General features: G+C 38.7%; 7 protein-coding genes across 7 annotated transcripts; 4 read left to right on the forward strand and 3 right to left on the reverse strand.

The window, feature by feature from the left end:
• Window positions 1-28: 28 nt before the first annotated feature.
• LOC6642217 (leucine--tRNA ligase, cytoplasmic) lies at window positions 29-4286 on the reverse strand. Its single transcript, XM_002065398.4, has 6 exons — window positions 4173-4286; window positions 3209-4044; window positions 2566-3137; window positions 2049-2507; window positions 746-1986; window positions 29-677 (listed from the first exon to the last, which is right to left on the reverse strand). The coding sequence occupies exons 1-6, from the start codon at window positions 4173-4175 to the stop codon at window positions 234-236; spliced, it is 3555 nt and encodes a 1184-aa protein (XP_002065434.2). The 5' UTR covers window positions 4176-4286; the 3' UTR covers window positions 29-233.
• Window positions 4287-4580: 294 nt separating this feature from the next.
• On the forward strand, window positions 4581-6428 carry LOC6642218 (PAT complex subunit CCDC47). Its single transcript, XM_002065399.4, has 3 exons — window positions 4581-5553; window positions 5614-5964; window positions 6033-6428. Exons 1-3 carry the CDS (start codon window positions 4681-4683, stop codon window positions 6270-6272), a joined length of 1464 nt encoding a protein of 487 aa, XP_002065435.1. The 5' UTR covers window positions 4581-4680; the 3' UTR covers window positions 6273-6428.
• A 954-nt stretch (window positions 6429-7382) lies between these two features.
• LOC6642219 (centromere protein F) lies at window positions 7383-9890 on the reverse strand. Its single transcript, XM_002065400.4, has 2 exons — window positions 8481-9890; window positions 7383-8417 (listed from the first exon to the last, which is right to left on the reverse strand). The coding sequence occupies exons 1-2, from the start codon at window positions 9605-9607 to the stop codon at window positions 7550-7552; spliced, it is 1995 nt and encodes a 664-aa protein (XP_002065436.1). The 5' UTR covers window positions 9608-9890; the 3' UTR covers window positions 7383-7549.
• Window positions 9891-10998: 1108 nt separating this feature from the next.
• Window positions 10999-13203, forward strand: LOC6641826 (keratin, type II cytoskeletal 1b). Its single transcript, XM_002065401.4, has one exon. It carries the CDS (start codon window positions 11200-11202, stop codon window positions 13027-13029), a length of 1830 nt encoding a protein of 609 aa, XP_002065437.3. The 5' UTR covers window positions 10999-11199; the 3' UTR covers window positions 13030-13203.
• Window positions 13204-15953: 2750 nt separating this feature from the next.
• LOC6641827 lies at window positions 15954-17995 on the forward strand. Its single transcript, XM_002065402.3, has one exon. The coding sequence runs from the start codon at window positions 15979-15981 to the stop codon at window positions 17971-17973; it is 1995 nt and encodes a 664-aa protein (XP_002065438.2). The 5' UTR covers window positions 15954-15978; the 3' UTR covers window positions 17974-17995.
• Window positions 17996-18538: 543 nt separating this feature from the next.
• On the reverse strand, window positions 18539-21345 carry LOC6641828 (protein Spindly-A). Its single transcript, XM_002065403.3, has 6 exons — window positions 20746-21345; window positions 20521-20686; window positions 20249-20464; window positions 20042-20183; window positions 19780-19878; window positions 18539-19723 (listed from the first exon to the last, which is right to left on the reverse strand). The coding sequence occupies exons 1-6, from the start codon at window positions 21274-21276 to the stop codon at window positions 18583-18585; spliced, it is 2295 nt and encodes a 764-aa protein (XP_002065439.1). The 5' UTR covers window positions 21277-21345; the 3' UTR covers window positions 18539-18582.
• Window positions 21346-21423: 78 nt separating this feature from the next.
• LOC6641829 (protein SMG8) lies at window positions 21424-24785 on the forward strand. Its single transcript, XM_002065404.3, has 4 exons — window positions 21424-21540; window positions 21596-22691; window positions 22745-22791; window positions 22850-24785. Exons 1-4 carry the CDS (start codon window positions 21488-21490, stop codon window positions 24513-24515), a joined length of 2862 nt encoding a protein of 953 aa, XP_002065440.1. The 5' UTR covers window positions 21424-21487; the 3' UTR covers window positions 24516-24785.
• Window positions 24786-24928: the final 143 nt, after the last annotated feature.

Raw genomic sequence — 24928 nt, forward strand, 5'->3', positions numbered from 1 at the left:
AGGCTAAAAAATAAGAATCATTGAGACATTAGAATATAGATTTCAAGTTTTATTTGTACAAACACACACACACGTTCTCGATTTCTTCATTAAGCAAACACTCTTTAGGCCATTTTGAAAGCGTATTGAAATACTTCGCTTATCTAATTGGGTTAAGTATTTGTACAAGGTTCCACGCACATGTTCATGAATAAATTAGTTTAAGGCCAAAAACCAAGATTCCTCCTCACTCCCTACTCCACAACATAAATGAAATTTCGTCCAACATCAGTTAGTTTTCCTCCCTGTTCCTGTACACTGATACGATTCTCTTCCACATTCAATACAAAGTTGCCTTGATCAAGCTGGGATTTGCCTGTTTTGTAATCTTGGAAATTTGGCAGTTTGCGGGGTCCCAAGACGGGATCATCATAGCGCCAGATTTGCAAGGCAGAACCGGCATCCGATTTGAAACCAATGATTTTTGAAAGTTTCTCACGAAGACTTTGTACAGTGTCTCCCTCAGAGATGATGGTATTCACTTGAAACAAAGATGAACGCTCAATGGGATTGACGAATTCCACAGTGACATGGGGAGCCACAGTGAAAGCAATGAACGGTGAACCAGGACGCACTTCTTCACGAGTTTTCTCAGGAGCTGATGGGTCCTCTGTGTATTTAATTTCCAGATCATCCAACTGCAAAAAATACAAGATGAGTTTGAAATAAAATTTGACTTCTACACAATTTGTTTTTGTTAACCTACATCTAATGTATTCTTGAGATAATCCAAATTGCTGAGCAACACCTGACGTTCATCAAACTCCAGAGTAACAGCCAGGGCAGCAACTCCTTTGCCGGACTCGACTTTTTCACGTATCATTTGAGCAAATGGCATCACTCGCTTCATGAATTTCTTTAGCTCCGCCTTCTGTTGCAGCGTGGCGGCAATAATTTTATTATCGGGCAGTGAATTGGTTTTGTTATATAGCTCTCGCATGGTGTCTAGGACACAGGATTGCCAAGGAGGATAGGTTTTTGCAACCCAAATGAGACCACGATTTGGTTTTGCCGTTTGCGTACTCACTGCCTTCTCTTTGCCACCCTTTGCTTTGACTTGAAGCAAGTTTTTCAGGTTTAAACGGAAGGAATGTGCCGATTCCATTAGATAATCGGAACATAGAATATCCAGCTCATTGATTTCACCAACCGCTGGCCATTGGGCATGAACTATGGACTTCTTCTGACCCAAAAGTGACCACACATAGTCAGCCATATGTGGGCAAATTGGAGCCACTAACAAGGCCTGACGGCGTATGAATTCCAAAACCAAATCCTCATGCATTCCCTGAGCTCCACAGAGTTCTCTGTACTTGTCACGCGCCAATTGCAGTTCATAGAAACCACTTCTCAGGGCCTCCTTGAATAACATTTTCTTGTAGTTCTCATCTGTCTGTTTGGTTTTCAAATTCAATTCACTGAGGAATACTTTATCGTTGAAGGTCTTTTCGGCCGATTTTCTCAAACTACTTTGATTGGCCAACATCTCTTTGACCCACTCGATAAAGGTATACAGCCTAAGGATGCCTGCATCGGCTGTGCTCTCCACAAAATTGGCATCTTCAACACTATCGCCAGCATCGGCCAGGCACAAACGCATGCCATCGGCTGAGAATTTATCCACTGCCTCGGATAGAGTTAGGAAATTTCCATCAGATTTCGACATTTTTGATGAATTCAGCAAAAGATGGCCATTCACACGCATGCCCTTGGGCCATTTGGTGTCATCGTTTGGCCAAATAGCAGCATGATTATAAAGACAGAACGTCAAGTGATTTTGGATAAGATCTTTGCCAGAGACACGCAAATCCATGGGATACCAATATTCAAATTCACGCCGTAGGACTGCCAAGTGCTCTTTCTTAATAGTTGTTTTCTTGGGCAATGGTGTCTCCTTAAAGAATATATAATCCCAGACTTCGGGTGTCATGTCCGCAGGTTTGATGCCTTAAAGAAGAAGAAGTGACACATTCAAGTCAAAGATTTACTATAACCTTTAAGAAACTTACCAAATGGACCTGGCTTTTCGCCACGGAATGTTCCACCTTGCAGCAAATGGGCTACCGTATAGAATGCCATGTAGATAGTTGAATCCGACAAGGATTCAATTAACCATTGCTCATCCCAGGGTAGTTTTGTGCCCAAACCATAAGTTCTCGAACAGGCATACTCGTGCAACCAGTTAAGACAAGCCTCAAAATTATTTCTAGCCTCCTCATGGAAAGTTTCCATATCCTGCAGGATCTTTGTAGCCTGTGCACGCCACTCGGGTTCACCATAATTCAAATACCATTGATTGCACAGTGCGACAACACATTCATCCGCTGAACGTGAGATGATGGTTTTCTCTGGCTCATAGTAAATATCAGCTTCCTTGGCATCAACCAATTGCTTCTGCAAATCCTTCTTAATGTCCTGAATCTTACGACCAGTGTAAGGACCAACCAACATGACGCCATCATAGAAACCTAAGTTGGACAAAAATTACAATAATATTTAATTCTAATGTTTCTATAGATCTCTTACTCTTCAGATAGCACATCTCCTTGGCTTCGGCCAGTTTGTCTTTATCGTTTTGAGATTGAATTTTCAATGTATCATAGGCATAGACGGCAGACAAATTTCCCAATGTGGGCACATCAATAATGGAAATCGGTGCATAGGGTAAAACCATTTCATCCTTCAGGCCGTATTTCTGACGGAAAGCCTCCTTCTTTTGCAGATCCAACAGAGCGGCATAATCATCTGGAGAGTCGGAGGGCACAGATGTTACCACACCAGTTCCCTTGTCCTCTTTTATGCTCAACATGGGCAACGTGTAGACAATTTTATGCTGAGTCAAGGGAGTGCATAGTGGAACACCCAGAAGATCTTGACCTGTCAACTCGGCCAGAACATCAATTTTTCCCTCCACAACTGTGAATCCTTGGTAGGTCATATTGCGTGCCGCACGACGAGTGCTCACCCATACTTCATTGTCTTTATTTGTCTGCCAGGCTACGTACTTAATGTCCGGATGAAGCCAGCAATTCGTTTGGCCGTACATAGTCTCGGGACGAAGTGTAGCAGCGACTAGATAAACCGGTTGCTTGATGGCACTGCAATTGAATTATGATATAAATGTTTGAAACATGAAAATGTATGCTCCATGCTCCATTAGAACACTCACCTTAAAGCTTTGGGCTTCTCCAGCACCTTCATCTTAATCAATGTGTATTCCTGAGGACCAACTCCTTCGCCTGAAGAACGATCATGATCCATACAGGGTTGACCATCTTTTGGCGAATAAATAGTATAACGTTTGCCATACATGACCTTGCCACGTTCCTTCAGATGATTGAATTGCCAGCGGACAAATGAATCAAAGTAGGGATTGGCATCAGTAGTGATAAATGTACGACGCCAATCTACATGGACGCCAATACGTTTCAGATCCTGTACTGCCAGAGGTGGAAAATAGTTTAGCCAATGCTCAGCATTGGCAAAGTCTTTGATTTCCTCATCTTGTAGACCAAGACTCTGCATAATTTGCCATTGATATTTTGCTGCTCCTGTCTTGGCCACTGCCTTGCTCTTCTTGCCTTTAGACTTATCCTTGGGCACTTCCAGGGATTTAGTCTCCACCGGAGTTTCTTCCACGAATTCAGGAAACTTTGGCGGATAACCAAACTGTTCCAGCTCCCGCTTCAGCTTATCGGCACAGGCCTTAATTGGCATGCCTGTGCAATGGAAACCAAAAGCCCACAGGACACGTTTGCCCTTAAGGCGATTGTAGCGTATAGCGAATTCGGCTTTGGAAAGGGAAAATGTGTGCCCCAAATGCAAACGTCCATTCATATAGGGAAATGGAAAAGTAGCATAAAATTTCTCCGTTTGCTCCTTCTTGGGCGTTGTGGGAGCATCCGTTTCGTGGACATGTTCCTGTTCCCAGCGCGCCTGGACTTCACTCTCGATTTTCTGCAAATATTCCACCTTAAAGGTGCCTTTACGCTCGACGTTGGCCGCCTGTGTGTGTGTCAGACCAGAACAAGATTGCATCAGATACCGGATGAAAGTAGCGCGTGGCATGTGTATATTGAATTAAGGAATCAGTAAATATCTAATTTTCATTTGAAGACTTTTATTGAACTCACCATTGTTGTTAGCTTTCGTTGGCAATTGTTTATAACAATTACTTAGTGCAAAAACCCAAAAATCAAATCCAAGTGCAACGTGTTTACCAGAAAGCGGCCGCTAGAAAGAGATGCCGCTAGCTGCTTCTTCTTCCGCCATTCGGTCGGTTATCGATAGGCTCAGAGATGATAGAATTGAAGACATTTCAATATTTTGAAAATTTAAAAAAGTTTTTAAACTTGTTAATTTGCTGCAATTTATTTTTTTAAATTATTGATAACAAAACAATTAACAATTCAGCCCAATTAACACACATGCAATAAATTTATTCACTTCACAGTCACATGACCCGCAAGGCCCTTAACCGCCACCTCTAGTCCGGCTGCGGACGATAAATCGATAATTTAACCTAGTTAATTTTTTTTTCTTGCCTAATTAGAATAAATTTAGGCTCACTCATCTTCATACCCCGGCGGACGACGATATTTTCACTTATTTAGTTTTATTTAATTTTTAATTAAACTAAATATGAGGCCACTATATGCATTTTTGTTGCTGGCCCTTTTGTGCGCCTGCCAAGTGCGAACTCAGGAGTTTGAAGATGCCAATGACAATGATTTTGCCGAATTCGAGGATGATGATGAATTCGTGGAGGCCAGTTTTGAGACATCACCGACAGCCGAGAATGCAGAGACTATAACAGCAGAGGGTAGAGGTGGTGCTGGAGCTGGACCTGGACCCGGAGCGGGAGAGGCAAAATTGAAACCACCAAGTGCCAGCCGTATTGAACAAGATGAAGATGAGGATGGCCTGGTCGAGGATGATGACGATGAGTTTGAACATTTCCAAGACGAAGAGGAATTCGAGGGCTACGATGGTGGAGATGGAGTCAAGGAGGCGCCAATAGATCAAAAAACAGAACCCAAATTGAATATACCCAACATACCATTACATTTCCGCACTCATTGGGACTCGTATTGGATGGAAATGTTAATGGTGGCTGGATTGTTGGCCTATTTTGCCAATTTCTTTGCTGGAAAGGCAAAAAATGCTCGTTTGGCTCAACTCTGGTTCAGCACACACAAAGCTCTTCTGGAGGATAACTTTGCTTTGGTTGGCGACGATGGCAAAGTGGAGATTGAGAATCCTGGCTTGGTCAAGGAGAGCGAAAGTCTCTACACTCTGTGGTGTTCTGGACGCACATGCTGTGAGGGCATGCTGGTGGAGTTGAAGATGATCAAGCGTCAGGATTTAGTTTCTTTGTTGGCTGGTCTAATGCGTCCCCAGTTGGATCAAGCTCATATCAAAATTGAATTGACAAAAGGTCTAATGGATGGATTTGTTTTTGCTGTCGGCACCAAAAAGACTATTGCTAAGGTCTTTAAGGAATACACAGATTTGGTAAGATTGACCCATTAGGGCATTGAGAAATATATGTAACTTATCCTAATTTTATTGCAGAGCAAATTTTGTAGTCTAGTCGCTAAGCCTGAGGATCGTTATAATGTTCCAAGCGGTTTTGGTGTTCTCTCTGAAATCCCCGAGGCCACATCCTCCATATTGGAGTCACGTATTATCACTGCACTAAATAAATACCAAAGCTATATCGATTACCTGCACATTTCGGATCAATTCAGTGGACCCATCCAACAGGAGGAGGGACAATCGACCCTCAAACAGCCCGAGACGAAAGCTGTTCTCTTGGCTGGCTTCAATCTGCCTAAGCATGCCGAAATGGAAACTATTAAGCCATTGTTATTGTTGATATTTTATCTAATGGAACGTTTGAAGACTTATCGCATGTCCAAGGAGGTAAACAAAACACGTTCCCAACATCTTTCAGTCCACTCATATTTTGTTTCTTTGTCAATTCCCTTAAGGGCAAATCCAAATCGGACAAGAACCGTCTTCGTGTTGAGGAAGAATTCCTGAAGAGCACTCATGCTGCTCGCGCTGAAGCCGCAGCTCAGCGACGTGAGGATAAGCGTAAACAGGAAAAGGAGCGTGTCCTGGCCGACGAGGATCCCGAAAAGCAGAGACGCTGGGAGCTTAAAGAACAAAAACGTCAGGCCAAGAAGAATGCCCCGAAAATGAAGCGTTTGGCTGTTAAATCGTTGTAGACATTTCCGATCTCGGAAGTAGAACTACTCTGCTGCTCCGCCTAATATTTTTTTCCCCTAAACCAATTTGCCATTTGTAGTTGTTCCTCAAATGCCACATCAAAGAAATAAAAGCAATATTTATATATATTTGCTTCCTATGGAGCGCAAGAAAAACCAAAACCATTGAATTGCCTTTGGGTAGAAAAATGAATGTAACAGAATATATTTAATCTAGTTGAGATAAGATTATATGAATGCTTTATTTAGATAGCGAGAATGCGATTTGTTGATCAAAGTCCAACTGAAAAGAGTTTTTCTTACCTTAATCAAAATACTGGAAACAAATGAGGAAACTATGTATTTCAGGTCATTAGTTAATCAATTCAAAATGATTTATGATTTTGGTATAAGTACATATTCATAAGATCTTCGGTTCATGGAAATGTTGTGCTTAGTTGTACTTAGTTACTGGCGGGATTTATTATCTTATATAGAAATTATAGGCAGAATATAAAAGGTTTAAAAATAGACAGAAATAGGCAATACAATTATTTCTATGACTTCTTAAGCAGTTCAAGGCTGATTATTAAATCAATTTTGCCAGATGAGTTTAATTTTTGCTATACATTTCAATTTAGTTTTAACTAAGTGATTTGACTAAAGCATTTTGTTTTGTTGCCTTGCTAAAATCAATATGCATTCCTTACAAAAAAGTTGTGTAATGAATTTATCTCTTCAACAATATATATTCGATCCATATTTGGCCTAGAAATATATATTTTAAAAGGCCGAAACAAATCAAAGCTCATAACCGGCTACTCTTCCTTACTAATATAATCTAATACACCAAAAAAAGACTATAACTTTTTATCTTATTATCAATAATGCACAAAAAAATGAAATAACGCATGAGAATTCCTTTTGATTTTGTGCTAAAAATCAATACTTTAGAAAGAGAACTAAAACAATTTTAGGTTATTGTGTATTATATATTTTAGATCTTTTTTAACTTTGCTTGAAAACTAAGTTGGAGAATTTTCTTTTAAATTTAGATGAAATAATGTTGCTATAAAGAGTTTTAGCATTTCTCCCTTATACCATATATTATATATTAAATGTTCAGAAAAATATTGTATACTTATATATTAACATTTTATGTATATATATGTAATAAGGGTACAAGGGCTATAGGTTAACATGAGTTGACAGTTTCTATAGATTTTAGATACACCAATGACAAATTTTCGACACGGTTGTGGTAAATGTACTTATTTGTGTTTAGTTAGTAGGTTTGATTAGCATTTAACTGGAAAGCAATTCTCATTGGACACATAGGCAATATGATTGCGAAGTGTCTTGATTTGCTTCTGGGCGGCATCAAAGCTATAGGAGAGGGTATTCAATTGTCCCTGCATTTCACGGATCACAGCCTCACGATCATTGACCGATAGGGAGGCTGTGGCGCGACATTGAGCCAATTCCTTTTCAAGACGATTGATATGCTCCTGCTGTTGGCCCTTGATCATTTCGGCTCGCTCCTTGGTGCCGGCAATGATCTTGGCTGATTCGGTGCGTAGAGTATCCAAATCATCTTGAGTGGATTTCAATTGCTCACAGAAGAGATCACGCTGGCGGAGTAATTCTTCCAGCTCATTGCGAGCCTGCGATAATTCCATTTGGCATTGGGTCAACTGGGGACGCAGATCCACTGTCGTGGGACTCTCAATTTGCGATTTACATGATTTGAGCTCCTTACAGACGACCACCAGTTTGCTCTGCATCTCATCCTTCTCCTTGCACACTTGGGCCAGCTTCAGTTGTTCGTTCTCCAGCAGTTTCGGGAAATGAAGTAGTTCATTGAGTTTCTCTTGAAATTTGGCACGAATCTCCTTGACCTCGGTATTGATTTGCTGTTCGATCCGTTTATTATTCATATTCAGCTTCTCCAGGCTGACGCATTGCTCTTCGACCTTCTGCTGGGCCAATAGATATTTATTACGATAATCCTCCAACTGTTGGGATTGCTCTTTCATAATGCATTTGAATTCCACTTGCTCCTCCTTCAGCTCATTGACGCGAGCCCGCAAAAGATTCAGTTCAGCGGCATTGGCATCACCTTCGCCGCCTTTCAATTGGCCACTGCAACCATTTATGCCCTTCATGCTATCGAGAGTGGGAAAAAGGATAAAAGAATGAATAAACCGAGATTCTCTGGGATGTACTTACCGGGCCTGTAGTTCCTTCATTTGGCAGTCCTTACGCTGAAATTCGGTCAGCAAACGTGTGTAGTTCTCCTTCATTTTCTCATATTTATCGGCTTTGGTATTACGCTTGCCACCGCAAATGACCAATGGATCGGGATCCTCGGGACAGGGAGCGGGCTGTTGTGGACAGGAATCGTCCTCTTCGCTGGCATCATCGGGCTCTGGAATCTCACGTCGGCTAACCTCTTGGAGTAGTTTCTTAACAGAGCACTGCATAGAGACAATGCGTCGCTTTAGCTTATCCAGGGAATCAGTTTTGGTGCAGGGTGATGAAGCATCTGTTCCCGCTCCAGCACATGGAGCACATGGACGTGAACGACCTTTCGACCTTGATTGGGGTGGGGCAGAAGGACCCATACAGCTGCTGCTGGTCTCTTGCAATTGACGAGCACCACATGGACCCGGACTGCAGACAGGCTGAGACTGTCTGGATCCCTTCGAGTTCATAATGGCACAAGCAATCTCCTCCATTGCTTTTTTATCCTCTGGACAGGCATTCTTCATTTTCTGCATGGCCTTCTGCAAGGCCGCCATTAGGCGATCCTCTTGCCCACAGGGGCCAGCTTCATTACTTGAACCCTGCTCCTCACTGCACTCCGTTGCCCCGGACACACCTTGTCCACTTGGACTACATGGCCCAAATGCACACATATACGGAGACAGATTATCCTCGTCGACAGTTGTCACCATGGTCAGTTCCCGATAATGACGAGGTGAACCGAAATTTTGCAATTGCATCGCTCGATTCAGCATTACCCGCAATTTAATATTCTCCTGCTCCATGCAGATTCTCAGCTTCTTGATCTCGCGCAACTCGTTTCTGGTCTTGCACGGCTTACTGCACATCTCCATTACCTGGGTCTTGATGTCCTGTATGAGCTTATTCTGACAGTCGATCTCCTTGATCAAGGCCAAATACTCCATATACATGCGCTTGTGTTCCGGATCATCGGAGGATTCGCCAAGACGCGAGAACAGGTCATCCTCCTGGCCCTCTTCCATGCCGCCCCCTGCCTCATGCTCGTCCAATGCATTGGCCTCATCCTCATATATATAATCATTCTCTTCAGTATATTCCGTATCGGCCATTTTTTCACTGCTTTTTCTCTTTTCTATTTAGTTTTTCTTTTTTCAGGATATTCTGTTAATTATATAGCTTTAATTTGGTTCGGTTAGAGTCCTCAAAATTTGAGTTATTTTTTCGAAAATTTTCTTCAATTTTCAATGTTGAACTGCGAATTTAACGTGGCACATAATCTATCAAATTTTGTTTTATTTCAGAGGGTTACGAAATTTTTTTTTGTTTTTTATTTTTTTGGAAGACTAAAGCTGTTGTTCAGTTCATAAGAGAGTAAATAAAACTGAGAATTTATCTGAAAGAACTTGACATTATACGTGATAGTTGAGTTACATTTGGAGCATTGCCTACTTGAATGAAAAATATATTTAATTTTTAAAATATTTAATAATCAAAATCTAATAAAACTTGTATACAACTCTATGATATTGAGTCTAACAGGAAACATGGCCTCAGTAACTGAATGAGGTCCTAAACAGTTATATTAAAGTTTATAGCAGGAAAAATTATTTAACTTTAATGAGAACTATTGTGAGTCTGTTATACAAAAATTATCAAAATTTTATTTAGATAAGATTAAGAATATTTAGCAATTTATCATCCAGGTAAACCAGGGACATTCAACAAAGTTAAAGAAAATAAAAGAGAAGTTTTCGAAAGCCCAAACCTTTAAGATAATTAAATATATATATGGAAATTAAATTAATAAAGTTTTTGTTAATCAAAAAGAAAAGAAATGTAGTAATTTACCAAAATAAGATTTAAAAAAATAAATATTACTATAACTATAATTAATATTGCTATGAAATAAAATGTATTTTAAACATTTTAAACACTTGATTAGTGTTTAAGTTTAAGCACATATTTAATACATAAATAAGGGACTACAATTGAATATTATCATATAAAACATAATATAAATCACAATATACAAGAATTACTTTTTGAAAAAGGTAAAAAGTAGGAAACTCTGTTAATTATATGTAGAATGGGTTAATATTAAAATAATAAATACAACCTATAAGTATTATAATAATAGTTTTAGTTAAATAACTCAAAGCCAGAAATCAAATGAACCAAATTTGTTGTAAATAAAGAAATATAGAGTATACAAAACTAGGCAGATTTAAATTTTATAACGAAATCAAGACCTGGTTAGTCGATGTGGACATTATAATCGCCAGACTTAGTTCTCTTAATGAATAAATTTAATGGACAAGTGAAATTCAGCCTGTCCAATTTATCTGAATTCCAAGTTAAAAATAATGGCGAATTTTAGAGATTCTGAAGCTTTGTTTAGGTATTTCAGCCTCAAATGCATCAAAATTCGACAATGTCAGATCTTTAAAGTAGGCGTAGGAGTATTGGAGTAGTCCAATAATTCCAATTTAATACAAAAAAAAAATATACAAAATTATATATAAATTAAACGTAGAGCTCAAGTAAATCTCAGTTTTCTAATTTCCAATTTCTTTTCGGTTAATGAATGTGGAAAATTGTTTTATATAAAAATTTTCTGTTTCAAGTGCATAAACTTACAAAAAAAGAAATAGAACCAAAAAATCGTAAGACAAAATTTTTGTAACCATTAGGTGATCTATATATGGAAGAGATGGGACAAAATTTCGAGAATTTAAATGGTGGAGAACAGCCTGGAGAGAGAAAAAGCTACGGCAGCCTATCGGGAAAGACGTCATCGGCTATAATGGGCGGCCCCAATGGAGCTAGCAATGCCTCCATTTCAACCCTAATGGGTCAACGTGATCACGATCATGATGGGGATAATGAGGAGGACGTCATCAGTGTCAGGCAAGTTAGGGAAGGTGATGAGAAAAGAAGACGCAAAACTGGTGGGGTTAAGTCCGATGCAATTGGCCAAAAACTTAAAGAGGAATTGTGCAAGTATAAGCAAGAGCTAAAGGAATATAATGAGACCACCAAGGATCTGGAAGAGAAATATATGAAAATCAATTATGAACTAAATGAGATGCAACAGAAGCATGATCATTTTGTGGCCAAACGTGTACACAGCTCGGCCGAGGATGGCGATGAGAATGAGGATAGTGATGCTGATCTAAATGGTTTGTCATCCCGATACTATGGCTCTTCCACCAGTGTCAATTCTGAGGATGATGATGAAGATGATGGAGATGATGGATCCCTAAAGTGTAAGAATAACAAGCTCTTTCGTAGTAATACCAGCTTTGTGACCGTCCTATCTGGTGATAATAACAAAATCAAGCAACACAGGAAAACAAAATCCCATCTCTCGGCTCAGGTTATGAATCAGCAGCTAGTTGAAACCTTAGCACAACGACAGGCGAAACGTAAAAAACGTAATTCCATAGAAGATGAACAGATGAATAACTCCATCAAGGATGTATATAATGTATTGAAAGATGTGATAAATACATCAAAGGAAAATAAATATAAAACAGATCGTGATACAGGTGATATAACTCAACTCTATTCCACCATTAAAAGCCTGAAGAGCGAACAAATGGAATTCCAGCAGGTCATACGTCAGCAACAGGATCGGATAAGTGACTATCATTCGCGTTGTGTCAAGGCTCAGGAGATAATGAAAACGCAAAAGCATGAGATCGATAAATTGCATATGAATAATAAGCACTTGGAATCAAGTATCTATAATGATATTGATACTCTGCGCTCCAAGATCGATACGAAATTGAAAAATGTCTCCCATTTGCCACAAATGATGCGGGACGAGCATTCCAAGTATGAGAAGGTAATGCGAGAGAATTGTTTATTAAATGATAAATTGCATGTCCTGCAACAGGAGGCCAATCAATTGAAGGTGAAAATCGATGAATTGGGTCGACGCAAAATGGTCACAATAAATCGCTTGAAGGCGGCCGAAAGAGATTTGAAAATCTTTAAAAATTATAATACAGCTTTAAAGTCAGAGAAGCGTCGTCTATCGGATGAGTTGTCGGCTGTCAAGGAGCAATTGGAGCAATTGCAGGCGTCCAGTAAACGGCAATTGACTCGCTATCGTGATCAGAGTGAGAAACAACGTCGTGATCTACAGAAACGTATTTTTGATCTTGAATTGAAGTTGAGTCGCAGTCAGAACTCCACCTCGAGTCTGATTCAGGAGAGGGATAGCCTCATTGCAGAGCTGCAGACACAATTGCATACATTAGTTCACAATTTTGAGGTGTCCCAGAAGCATATACGTGTCCTGCGGCGTCACATCTATTCCATGACAAACTCATCAGGTGGTGGTGCAAATAGTGGGGCTGTAGGAGCGACAGGAGGTGGTGGTGGTGGTGGTGCTGGAGTGGTTAACCCAACCATTCCTCGACGCACTAATGAGGCTGGCATTGTTCGCCTTACTCCATTGGTTAACAATGTTGGCAATGTGCCACGTCTTAGCAATCCTCGCACTCTAACCAAGAACAAATCCTAGTGGCCAATTTTCATAATCCTTATCGTCCAGATAACTTGATCATATGTATCTAGACTCTTGATTGTAGTGCAGTTACATATCACCAAGTTGCATGGATGTTTTGGGCACTAAATGTTCTATTCCTTTACTACTCCTAACTTGGATGATGTTAAAATACAAATTTATTGTTTCAAAGTTTTTTTTATATATAAATAATGAGAAAGTTTTTCAATTTTATCCATGTTATGTTTTCTTTTGAGGAACTTAAAGATGGATATAGAGATGCAATCTTTGATTTGACCAACAAAAATGCGAAAATAGAGATCTTGGACTCAAATTAGCGACAAAATATATTAAATTTACAGTATTTATAAGTATCCTTTCAAAGAATAGATATTAGTCATTTCGATGTCAACCTTACAAACATAATTACAAAATTTTAGGAATCAAAAATTGACCAACAAATTTTATCTCCAGTAGTTTTTGTCTAGTATTCCAGAACTTTAATATTATATAGGCTGGAACTACTTGAGAATTGCAACTGAAAGATGTGCAAGCAAAAAAATGAGGCAAAAAGCTCCTGAAACTCGTCAAAACTAAAGTTTTCATAAATGTTCCATTAACAAATTCATTAGAACTAGAACTTATATACAGTAGAATCTGGTTATATCCGGAAGACTTACTAACTGGAGGCCCTTTTTATATAAATTTGTATTGGGACCAATCAATCACTCATCGAACCTTAGTCGCTATAACCGGACGGACGTTATAAGCGGAGTCGTTATAACCGGATTCTTCTGTAATTAATATTTATTTTAATTTAATTTAAATTTAATTTAAAGTTTTTACAGTCAACTTCATTTTTCAAACCAATTTTTCAATTGGAAGTTATAGTAGTCCGATATTGATAAGATTTAAAATGTTTAACAAACTCAAATGCAAATTTTAAGTTCACTAAGAACTCTCTGAATGAATTACAGCGGATATATGATATATGGTATATGATAAAGATATTATACTTATCTGAAGTCAAGGTAAACAATATCTAAAGTAAAATAGCCAAATTTCAGTTCTGTCTTTAACAAGTCCCTAAACAAAGTGTGCTTCGAGCCAAACAGGCAGTTGTGATTTGCTAAATATCTTGTCGTATTGTTGAACAATCTTGATAATGTATATAATAGGGGGTGCTTTCTTTAAAACTATAGATATTTCTGATTAAAATGAATCCACATACTATTATTGCAAGAACAGAGGTACAAAGATTCACAGACTTTATCTTATTTTGTTTCAATATTATCATTATCGGTGAGAACTAACCCTCATGTCTCACTATAATTGTAAAGTTTATTAGAATATTTCCCTCAAAATTAAAGAGTTTTTGAAACAAATGAATGCACTGCGATTACATCGTGGTACATACTAATATGTAATATATCTTATAATGATTACGATCCCTGTTTCAAACATGTGTCGCTCTCTTTGCGCTCTTTGGTTCCTTTCCTTTGTTATTTTTGCTGATCTCACTCAATTCCAAGTAAGTGCATACTCGTACTCTCGCCCGATATTATTAGTAATCAAAAAATCATTCATATGTAAACAATTTGAAATAAAAACACACCTCAACAAGAGCAACAACTACAACAACACAATGAAAATCGCACCAATTGCGTGCTATAAGTATAAACAAATTTTCCACAGCCACTTTTGGATTTTCATCTGTGCAAAAATACAAAGAGCTTCGCCGATGAAAACATAGAAGGAGGATGAGGAGCAACTATGTCGATGACAGCGTCAGAGCTACTTTGTACATACATACATATGTATGTGTACATACACCTATGTTCATATAATTAAGACAACTATGCGTATGAAACAATTTGGAAATTTTAGGCTTTTAGTTTTCTTGTTGTAGGGTAGTAGCTAAGCATCTCGTTACCTTTAAAGAAAAGCCATTACAAAAGGCTTCAATAACTCCAAATTTCTCATTATTATACATATGTACTTATTTTAAAATTGTAGAGGGCTTTATAAAATTGATTACTATTCGTCTGTCTGAGTGTCTGTATTTACATATACCAACTTGTCTCTCAGTTTTGGAGCAATTAGAGCATATGTAACTTACCAATAAGGCTTCTTTTTGACGTAGGTACCATATTTATCATAATCGCGTCTATCTAACAACTAAACCGTATAGATATCGGTTAAACAAAATGTATTTTTAAGTGCTAAACATAAGAGCGTTAAGTAGGGTCTTGGTTTTTGTAAGAATTGCATTTATAACTTTTTTCTTTTAACTTTTCTTAAATTGCTCGGCACTAAATCCTTTTTATTCGGCGGCTTCCCTTCTAAAAGGAAAAGGTGATTTTTACCATTCCCCATAATTTTTAGACTAAGATATAGGTAAAACTTGTCAAAGTGTCTTTCCAAAACCTTAATAAATTCATTAAGGTGCTTAGACCTCATTTGTTAATATATGATTTGTTAAATAACAACATTTTTGAACACTTTTTTATTGGAAAACCCAAAAAAATGGTAAATTGTTAGACTGTTGAGTAGTCAATTAATCGATGAACTTATTTGTCTACTTTTAACCACTCAATATAGGTCAACATTCGGATTATCGGACCTGAAATACTAATAAAAACTGTGCTTAGTATTTTCAAAAATGTTTCATATCTTATGAATGACTTAATTAGATGAGCACAAGTGTACAAACAACTATTTAGAGATATAGGAAGCAAAGTATAGAGAGATGAAGAGAACAAGCTAAAAATATATATAACACAAAAATCTCGGAGAATTAATTTTTCGAACAAGAATTCAAAATTAAAAAGCTACGGGAAGCCAAAGGTGCCAATGAGTGGGCAGTGCCAGCCTCTTCTTCGACGTAGTCGTCGTCGTCGTCGTTGTCGTCCAATGTGAGGGTCGTCTTAGGGTTCTCAGTTTAATTTTGGCACGCGACGCGAACGGATGGCAAAAGATTTGCATGCCTTCGAAAAGATGATGATGATGACGACAAAGTGCGTCATTATCTATATGTTCCTTGTCTCGTATGGGCACGTGGAAGGAGGAACAGCTGTTGATGTGGATAATGATGACGTCTCGGATATGTCACCACCATCTTGCATCATACATGCCACTCTATATAAAACGCCGGCCATAGACAGAAATCCACAAGATTTTGGTTTACCCATGGATATCGATTGTACTGGAAATAATAATAGTGCCAGAAATGAGCAATTTTTCGATCAATCCGCGCAGCGAGTGTCTGGCAAGAATCATGTTAACTTGGATGGTCGTCAGACTCCAACTTTGGGCTCCACTAGTTATGGTCTCGAGTATTTGGATAATTGCCTGGAAATGGAAAGTCTAGTTATTGAAGGATTCAAAGGTGATGCAACACTAAGATTAGAATGCCTTGGATCTGCTTCCTTGGATAAACTGGAAGATATTACCCTGCAAAATAATGAATTTGCTACCCTGTATGGTCAGAGTTTTGAAAAGGTTGAGAACCTCAAGAGACTTCAATTGATACAAAACTCTCTAAAATATATAGAGAGTTTGGAAAATTGCGACAATATGGAAGAATTAAGTATACTCGATGAAACTAAATTGATTTTAGGAGATGCAGAGATCTTGGAGAATCTAATAAGTCTAAGAAAACTAAACATAAAACGTATAGGGAAAGTGAAAAGTGAATTTTTCTCGAGTTTCAATCAATCTACTCAACTTAGAGAACTTTCTCTAGAAGACGTCATTATAGAACCTTCTCATCTATTATTGGAAACAAACTCAACAGAATTGATTAATTTGAAGCTAATAAATTGTAATCTGACCAGTTTTGGACTAGAACAATGGGAAACAAGCCATTTAACTCATGTGAATCTGAGTGGAAATTATTTAAAAGACTTTAGTTTAACTTATGAAGAGGGAAGCTCTGCCCTTATCTCTTTGGATTTGAGTCGCAATAATTTGAGCAGCTTGAATAAGAATTGGTTCTCAGATATGAATCATTTACAATATTTGTTTTTAACACGAAATCATTTGCATCAACTTTCTCTGCGGGAAATAATGAAATTCTACCCCTTATCCCTCATGCATATTGATTTAAGTTGGAACAATTTGATGGATCTGAAAGAGACAGATAAGGTAAACCTACAGCCAAGCAGACAATTGCAAATACTGATCGATAACAATCCATGGAGCTGTCAATGGTTACTCAATTTTAGTCATACACAACCGCAATTGTTTCGCCTTTTTCAATATGCCAAATTCATATCACAAATCAATGTCAATGGTCTGAGTTGTAGACCAGAAGAACCCAAGACGCTGAATACTTCAGCGATTTATGTGCATCGACAACCTCATGCCCATCCGCATTCGAATGTCTCCACTTTCACCGTAATCTATGGCAATCCCATGGATTATCATCGCAGTCAACGTTCTGGTGCCTTAATCATAGTCTTTATGCTGCCGCTGGGCATTGCTCTGCTCTTCCTATTACTCTATCTTTATCTTCATTGCGAACGTCTCTTTCATTTATCATATTATCTATCGAGTTTCTCCTGTTTCGGCATGGACAAATCATCAAGTCGTCCGCGTTTCATCGATCAAGTCGACATTGTACGTTATCCCATGGCCAACGGTAATGGGAATGGAAATTGTGAATCTGAATTAGTGCCCGATGGTTATGAAACGCCTGTGAGTGGTGCCGCATCTATATGCAATTGCTCGGGGCAGAGACAATCGAATTGCTCGAGAATCCACCATGTCACCTATGAAACTTTACCATATCAGCTCTATGCTGAAATCAAAGAACCAGAAGAGCAAAATGATGATGAATGCGAGGCGAGAGAAAAGAACATCACACCAAGCTCCACGGCTCCCATCTACGATCATTTGTCGTTTGTTCAAGAGGATGAGTTGACATCTTCCACAAAGAAAAAGCTAGAGGAGATTGCTTAAGCTAAACCTAATAATAAAGCAATAGTTTTTAATTACCTTTAGTTTAGTAAGTCATTAACTTCAATTTATAAGACTACTCATTTAATAAGCATAGACTAAGTCATATTATTTTAATTTACTTAAAGAGTATACAAATCTGTATTAATAATCAAATCTTGTAATAAACTAATTTTACATATCCCTAAACTTCAATTCTTTTAAGGAGTTATTAGTTTTTCCATTCAATTATCTTAACAACTCTAAAAAAAAAAAGTACTTCAAAGATTAGTACATAAATAAAGGTAATTTCAACAATAAAAATTGGATTGGCTTGCCATTTTTAGAGTGTTTACATTAATATTACAAAATTGAAATTAAAACAAAATTCTAAATAGATGTAGCCACATGAAAAATATATTTAAAAAGCCTTAAACATGTTTTAGAACAAGCAAAATGCAATTAACATAAGAGATTCCTTACTTTTGGTTGTTGACAATTTGTTACATATTAGCAATATATTTATTTTCGTTTTTGTTTTTATTTACTATATAATTGTTCTTTGTTTTCTTTATTTTAGGTTTAATTAAAGAGTTTTTTAAAAAAAATATATATTCAATTAATTTCAATTTGTCATTTGGGTGCCTTCCTAGAACTCACCACAATGCGTCTGATGATGTTTGGCTTCACTTTGTTGAACGGCTTAATGTCCTTACTGTCTTCATTCTTAGTTGTCTGCATTGGCGATTCGTTCTCCTTAGCTTCAGACTCACAGGAACTTATCTGGTGTACAATGGGCTGAGAAGAGCTAAAGTGAACCGCCTTGTTCGTATCATCGCCAAAGATGTTGCGTTTCTTATTTAAAATGGAACGTATGTCCTGACTGCAACCTGTTTCGGTTGTGGCCTCTGTTGAGAATAACGCCTTCATGGGTGTACCTTTACGCAAAGGTTTTGCAGGTGAAATTTGATCGTTTTCCTCACTGTCACTTAGCTGCAATTCATGTCGCTTTACAGGAGTCCCCTTTGCATTGGGTTTTACCTCTGGAAATAGCTCTTCGTTGGGTCTTACGTTGATTTTATGACCCGGACGTAGCTTAATGGGTGTGCCCTTTTGTTGTGGCTTTGATGGCGATGCTATAAACTCCCCGGAATCTTTGTCGTCTTCTGTCTGGTTTATAACATTATCCAAGGCAATAGCTACATTCTCACTTTTAATTTCAGCACTTGAAGCTTGAAATGATTCTTTTGTGATATGTTTATCCTCTTGGGGTCCTTTGGAATTGTTTTCATCTTGTGTTACTAAATCCTCACTTTTAATTTCAGCACATTTGCCAGGACTTGAAGTCTGAAATGATTCCTTTGCAGTGTCCTTAGAATCGTTTACATCGTGTGTTAGTTGTTGTTCACGCTTAATTTTCATCAAGCCTAGACGTGATTTTACGGGTGTGCCTTTTTTAAGGGGTTTGGCAATCTCTACAGGTTTGATATCTTCATTTATTGATTGATCCTGCACTTCCAGTTGAACCACCCTTACTGGAAGTTCATTTATCACCTCAATTTTCGGTTTAATGGGCGTATCCAATACAATGATTTCAGTTGACACAGTTGGATTATGTCTTTTTGGAACAATACGTGGTTGAGCAACCTTCAGTTCCTCCTCTTTGATATTAAACTCCATGGCCTGCATGGATTTAAATGAAATTTTGTGCTCTGTCAGCAAATTCTCCCGATCAATAACAACGCAACGGCTTTTCAGACACTCGAATCGCCATCTAAGAAATAGTAAAGTTTGTATAAGATTTCTATTAAGTCCTTTTCTGCCACTTACCTTGCCATTTGCTGTTGAACATTTCGCATTTGTTCCTCTTCAGCGGCCTTTTGTATACGAAGGGCATGCAATTGGGACTTCAAGTCACCCGTTTCGCGTCTAAATTATGTGAAGGTGGGATTAACTTAGTCTAAGCTTATAACGATATGTGTATATACAGTGAATAAATAGTCACAGAAGGAACAATTTGTAGCTGGTAAGGCTTAACAATTGACGGCTAACCATTGAAAACAAATTGCTCAGACATTTGGGTACTTCATACTTGCAAAAGTCCATCATGGAATCAAGCCAAGTCACCGATTTCTCATTAGCCAATTCTCGCAGACGCTTTTGTGATATATTAAGCTGTTTCTCCAGACTATCATTTTGCTTCATCAACTGTCGAATGCGTTCATTTAGTTTATCTTGAAAATGGATCACAACAAATTAATTTGCTTTTTCTATTTCCCAGGATCAAGACTATATTTACTTTGATAGGTACGATCTGCACTGCAGAAAATGTTGCTACACGTATCCAGTTCTTTATGCATGGCACTATTCTCTCTCTTCAGGCGATGAATTTCAAATTTGCTATCGGAATAGACTTTCTTCATATCCAAATAGCTTTTCTTTTGAGCAGCCAGCAACTGTCTCATGGCCTGACGTTGATCATCGACCTCGGCAAATAGCGAATTGCCCTTTCGATCTGTAACATAAGTGAAAAATTAAGTTGATGCCAATGATTTATCTAATTTAATCTACCATTCTCATTGGGAGAACTCGAAAGCATTGCAATTTTGGCATTTGCTTCGACCAATTGCTCCTGGCAGCTTTCCAGTAGCTGAATTTTTTCCTCCAATTCATCTCGTTTGCATTTTAGATTCTGCTCCAAACAACTGACCTGATCCTCAAGAATGGCCATATTTCTCTACGAGAGAAGGGATAATGAGGCGTGTGATTTCAAGATTTTCTTAAATTCCAACTCACCTCCTTATCAGCGACTTCAAAGGTCTGTTTCACCTTGGCCTGTTCATACTCGAATAGTTTTTGCATTAACTCGGAATTCTCCGTCTCCAAGACTCCAAAACGTTCCTGACATTCATCATGGACATGGGCTAGTTGTTGAGCCACTTTACCCTCAAGATCCTTTTCCGATTGCTTCAACTTGCTCTTCAACTTTTCCACCTCCTGCCCTTGGTTATCATATTCCTGTTGCAGATTTTCATGTTCTTCAAGAAGAGTTTTATATCTTTTCCTCATCTCATCCAGTTCTTGCTCTATGCCATGTTGCGTATTTTGGGCTGGGCCACCTCCTCCACAAGCATTGAGCTGTTCAAGTTCTTGGGTCAGATACGCTTCGGCTGCCAAAGCCGTGTCCAAATTCCTCTTTAATTCGTGAATACGTTGCGCATCTTCCTCACTCTGTTCTTTCAGCTGTTGATGACGAGTGTGCAAGATTTTATACTCGTACACAATGTCGTCTGTTGTTAAAGAATTGAAATCCAAATTGCTGGACATTATTAATTAGTAATTGCACAAAATAAAAACACAAAAATCTTTTTCAAATGAAGTGGGAAAGTGACGCTAGTGATGGGAAAACTAAAATCTACCGATCGATAAGTAAACACTTATGTATGTATCGATAGAAGAACCTTAAGAGTTTCGGCCACACTAACAGCTGATTTGGTTGTTTTTAAATTTCTTTACAAGAATTGTTGACTTTTTAATAATGATAATGGATTATCATAGTTGGGTCTATCCGAATATTCCCGAGGATGCTAAGTAATATTGTTATTGATAAGAAACTCCTTAAACTGTCTAATGTTTTATTTTTTAGCCGCCAACTGTTGAAGCTGGGTGATTCTCTAGTTGTGGTTGGTGTCCTGGGACGCTCCCGCAATAGACATGCTAATAAAATGCAAGCTTTTGACATGAAACCAAACAGTTCGAATTATCAGCCAATTGAAGGGCAAATTTTGTGCTATTTTACGCCAGGCACCTCGACTTTATTCCTGCATTTCGAGACACCATGGGATGAGGTAATCCTTAGTAAACTATTGCTGGAAGAGAAGGACCCGGAGAAATTTGATTTCGATCAGTTCTATGAAACGACACGAAATCGTTTCATACGTCACATGACACTGGCGCTCCATGTTTGCCATATACTCGTCTATGTGGAGACGGCTCAAATATTCGATATGAAATTGGTGACAATTTTTCAGCTGTTGAAGCAAGTGAGAGAACAGCAAATCATGCAATTTGCTCCACAACTCTTAGCGGAGCTTCCTTTAGTAGGTAGGGGTGTAAAATGTCGACTATGCACACCCAGAATTCTTTTTCTCTTTGAGAATTATCCACACGATGAGGAGAAAACAAAGGAGACCATATCCGCATATGAATTTCAAACGGAGGATTCCATCTATCAGCTGCTACGCCATCATAACATAGTGACAAATAGCTCCTCATCCTCATTATTGGCATTGCCCAATAATAAACAATTTGTTTTCTATAATGCCTATGAGGATTTGCATCCAGATCGTTTGCTCCAGGCCATTGATTCCCTAAATCGAGCCATACAGAAGACAGATCTCAAAGAGGATGAGGAAGATTTGGAAATTTTAGAATTGTCACCCTTTGAGGGTTTTGTGAAGCCCTTTGGCGAATTCCCAGTAAGTCGTGCCATCTTACTTAATCCAAAAGACGAAGAAGAGCAATATAAAAAGGATCATACAGCTTGGCATTTTTTGCAACGACATGTCCAGGATGCATTGCAAAATTGCTTCGATGAGGGCTCATTCAAACAGGGTTCGCCGCAAGGACAACAATTTCAAAGGTTAAATATCAATGATTGGCACAAGTGGATGGATAATCTATATAAAATACTTATAGCAAATGTGGCAAACTCGAACTACGAGACCAACAATGAAGATTATGTGAGTAAACAATTCCTTAGTCTTGAGTATTAATAATTTATTGCTATTTACAGCGTGTATATCTTCGCAACTTTGATCAGAGCTTAAACTATGAGAGAAAGTAAGTTCTAAAGCTTAATAGTTGTCATTTGTATTTATGTTCTTATGTTTTTCTTTAGATTCTGGTTACATTTGTGTGAATTGGGCTTGAAAAAGGGAATATCGTGTTATAAGCATTCTGTTCCTGCTTTCTATGGCCAGGAAACCCATGACAAATTGCTGGCTGAAGCAATCTTAGCCTTCGAAGAGGAAGGCCGTGGTCCACCATCAGAAGCTACGCGTGCCAAACTCTCGGCAATTTGTTTAAAATATTGGCAAGATGGGCGACAACAATGCGAACAGTTGAGTCTGCGTCGTCATCCATGTACCCAGGCTAAAGAGGCGCCACATGAGAAGCACGCTAGTGGAATAATTCATGTCTCTAGTTGCAATTGCGGTCGCACTCAGGGTAGACGTGAGGATCCATTTACCTTGAGGCAGGCCAATTATGAATTCTACGAGTATATGGCTCAAATATGCAATCTTTGTGTCAAAGTTAAACAATATCAATTTCCGATATTTGAGCCATCGGTCAGTGATTATAGAGCGGCAGCATTCGAGGCAGCATTCCCATTGCTGCACGGTGGCAAACCCAACGCTGAGGGGGGTGAGCAAGCTGCTGGAGCCTGTGAAGAGGATGAACAACTAACAAATGGCTGCTCTCAACCATTGTCGGCCACATTTGGTTCAGATTTAAACATGTCCATTGGCGATTTTGATTCCCTGCTTGAGGGTTCGCAAGTAGAAGAGCCAGAGATTTCTTACGGCTCGGCGGATGAGGACGATGAGGAATCATTATCGAACACCAACGAATCTTTAAGTGAAAATACAGAAAACGAATTGGTATTACAATTTAAAGGTCCTCAGAAGGCGGCAAACAATGATGACGAACTGGATGAAACAGAAACCATAGTCCAAAGTTCGGGAGGCTATTCGAATTCCACAACCGAATATCTACCCGGTTTGGTGCACACCTTCAGTAATCCCAGCCTGCTGCCTATGTTTCCCAGCTGGTCATTGGCCTGTGTGGGTCCCAGTTCCATTTACAGTCATAATACGGGACTGCAGGAGCATTTCCAAAGTGGTTTTCTTTCGGGAGCCAATTTCCTGTTACCCTGGGATGTTCATGTTCGATTGGTGCAGGCACAAAAGAATCAACATCACCTACAACAAATGGGTAAAAAGCATTTGCAACGCTATCGGAAATCTCATTTATCTGGTGGCGATCGTTTGACGCTGAAAATCTTTGTGGGCTTTGAATATGAATGCTCGCGTGGACATCGCTTTATGATGTGCAGTCCGGAGCGGGTGCTGCGAGGTGGTGCAGATATCGAAAGGGATACATCCCACAAGGTGGTCCATCAGAATATGCCCCTCTATTATCCCTGCCCGTGTCGCAGTCAATCCAATTATTTGGCCCAATTGATGCGCATTCATGTGGTCACGCCCAAGGCTCCGGTTAACATTATTCTCGATCCCCGCGTGTGTGTTGGCCAATACACCTTTACTCTGGGCACCGTTTCCCCCCCGCGTCTATCACAAAGTGCATATTGGATGCTTCGTTTACCCTATGTCTATCAGGGTGATGATAATTTGTTGACGCCCCCACAAAAACTGGAAGCTGATGATATCCTGTCGGGTGGCTATTTATTGGCTGGCATGTTTGGTGTGGCAGAAACGGAAGCAAATGCCACATCTGCACCTACTTTGGATACGCCAGCGACTGCAAATTTCATGAGAATATAAATAAAATGAAAGACAATTGTTCTCTGGTAAGGTAACGTTTAGTATAATCTCTTCAGGGGGTGCAGCTTTTTGGGCGGCAATGAGCAGAGAGCAGCGCAGGGGGTTAATCATTAGCTTAAAACTAGCTTAATAATGATGGTGTAGGGGGAATTGGGGGGTGCACATACAAGGCAGCTTAGAATATTGAAAAGAAATGCAAATGAAGCAAACCAGAAACGAAATTCCAGTTCTTTATAAATATAAAATGATGTAAATAATGTAAATCTAAAATATATTTGTTTTATTTAGGCTATGCAAGTTGGTTCATTAAAAGAATTGGTAAGAGATAATTGTAGATGCCAAAATTTTGAAAGTTCTTTGAACAATTTGACGTTAAATACTTTTGTTTATATATATATGTTCGATAGAGTATT

Source organism: Drosophila willistoni (genome assembly GCF_018902025.1).
Source record: "Drosophila willistoni isolate 14030-0811.24 chromosome 2R unlocalized genomic scaffold, UCI_dwil_1.1 Seg167, whole genome shotgun sequence".
Classification (NCBI taxonomy): domain Eukaryota; kingdom Metazoa; phylum Arthropoda; class Insecta; order Diptera; family Drosophilidae; genus Drosophila; species Drosophila willistoni.

Coding starts and splice junctions, on each gene's coding strand:
- LOC6642217 (XM_002065398.4), bottom strand. Junction 3,138..3,208: donor GAGAAGCCCAAAGCTTTAAG/GTGAGTGTTCTA, acceptor ATTCAATTGCAG/TGCCATCAAGCAACCGGTTT. Junction 1,987..2,048: donor CGAAAAGCCAGGTCCATTTG/GTAAGTTTCTTA, acceptor TTCTTCTTTAAG/GCATCAAACCTGCGGACATG.
- LOC6642218 (XM_002065399.4), top strand. CDS start 4,681: ATGAGGCCACTATATGCATTTTTGTTGCTGGCCCTTTTGTGCGCCTGC. Junction 5,554..5,613: donor TTAAGGAATACACAGATTTG/GTAAGATTGACC, acceptor ATTTTATTGCAG/AGCAAATTTTGTAGTCTAGT. Junction 5,965..6,032: donor CTTATCGCATGTCCAAGGAG/GTAAACAAAACA, acceptor AATTCCCTTAAG/GGCAAATCCAAATCGGACAA.
- LOC6642219 (XM_002065400.4), bottom strand. CDS start 9,607: ATGGCCGATACGGAATATACTGAAGAGAATGATTATATATATGAGGAT. Junction 8,418..8,480: donor ATGAAGGAACTACAGGCCCG/GTAAGTACATCC, acceptor CACTCTCGATAG/CATGAAGGGCATAAATGGTT.
- LOC6641826 (XM_002065401.4), top strand. CDS start 11,200: ATGGAAGAGATGGGACAAAATTTCGAGAATTTAAATGGTGGAGAACAG.
- LOC6641827 (XM_002065402.3), top strand. CDS start 15,979: ATGGCAAAAGATTTGCATGCCTTCGAAAAGATGATGATGATGACGACA.
- LOC6641828 (XM_002065403.3), bottom strand. CDS start 21,276: ATGTCCAGCAATTTGGATTTCAATTCTTTAACAACAGACGACATTGTG. Junction 20,687..20,745: donor TTGAAGTCGCTGATAAGGAG/GTGAGTTGGAAT, acceptor CTTCTCTCGTAG/AGAAATATGGCCATTCTTGA. Junction 19,724..19,779: donor GTTCAACAGCAAATGGCAAG/GTAAGTGGCAGA, acceptor ACTATTTCTTAG/ATGGCGATTCGAGTGTCTGA.
- LOC6641829 (XM_002065404.3), top strand. CDS start 21,488: ATGATAATGGATTATCATAGTTGGGTCTATCCGAATATTCCCGAGGAT. Junction 22,692..22,744: donor AGACCAACAATGAAGATTAT/GTGAGTAAACAA, acceptor TGCTATTTACAG/CGTGTATATCTTCGCAACTT. Junction 22,792..22,849: donor AGCTTAAACTATGAGAGAAA/GTAAGTTCTAAA, acceptor GTTTTTCTTTAG/ATTCTGGTTACATTTGTGTG.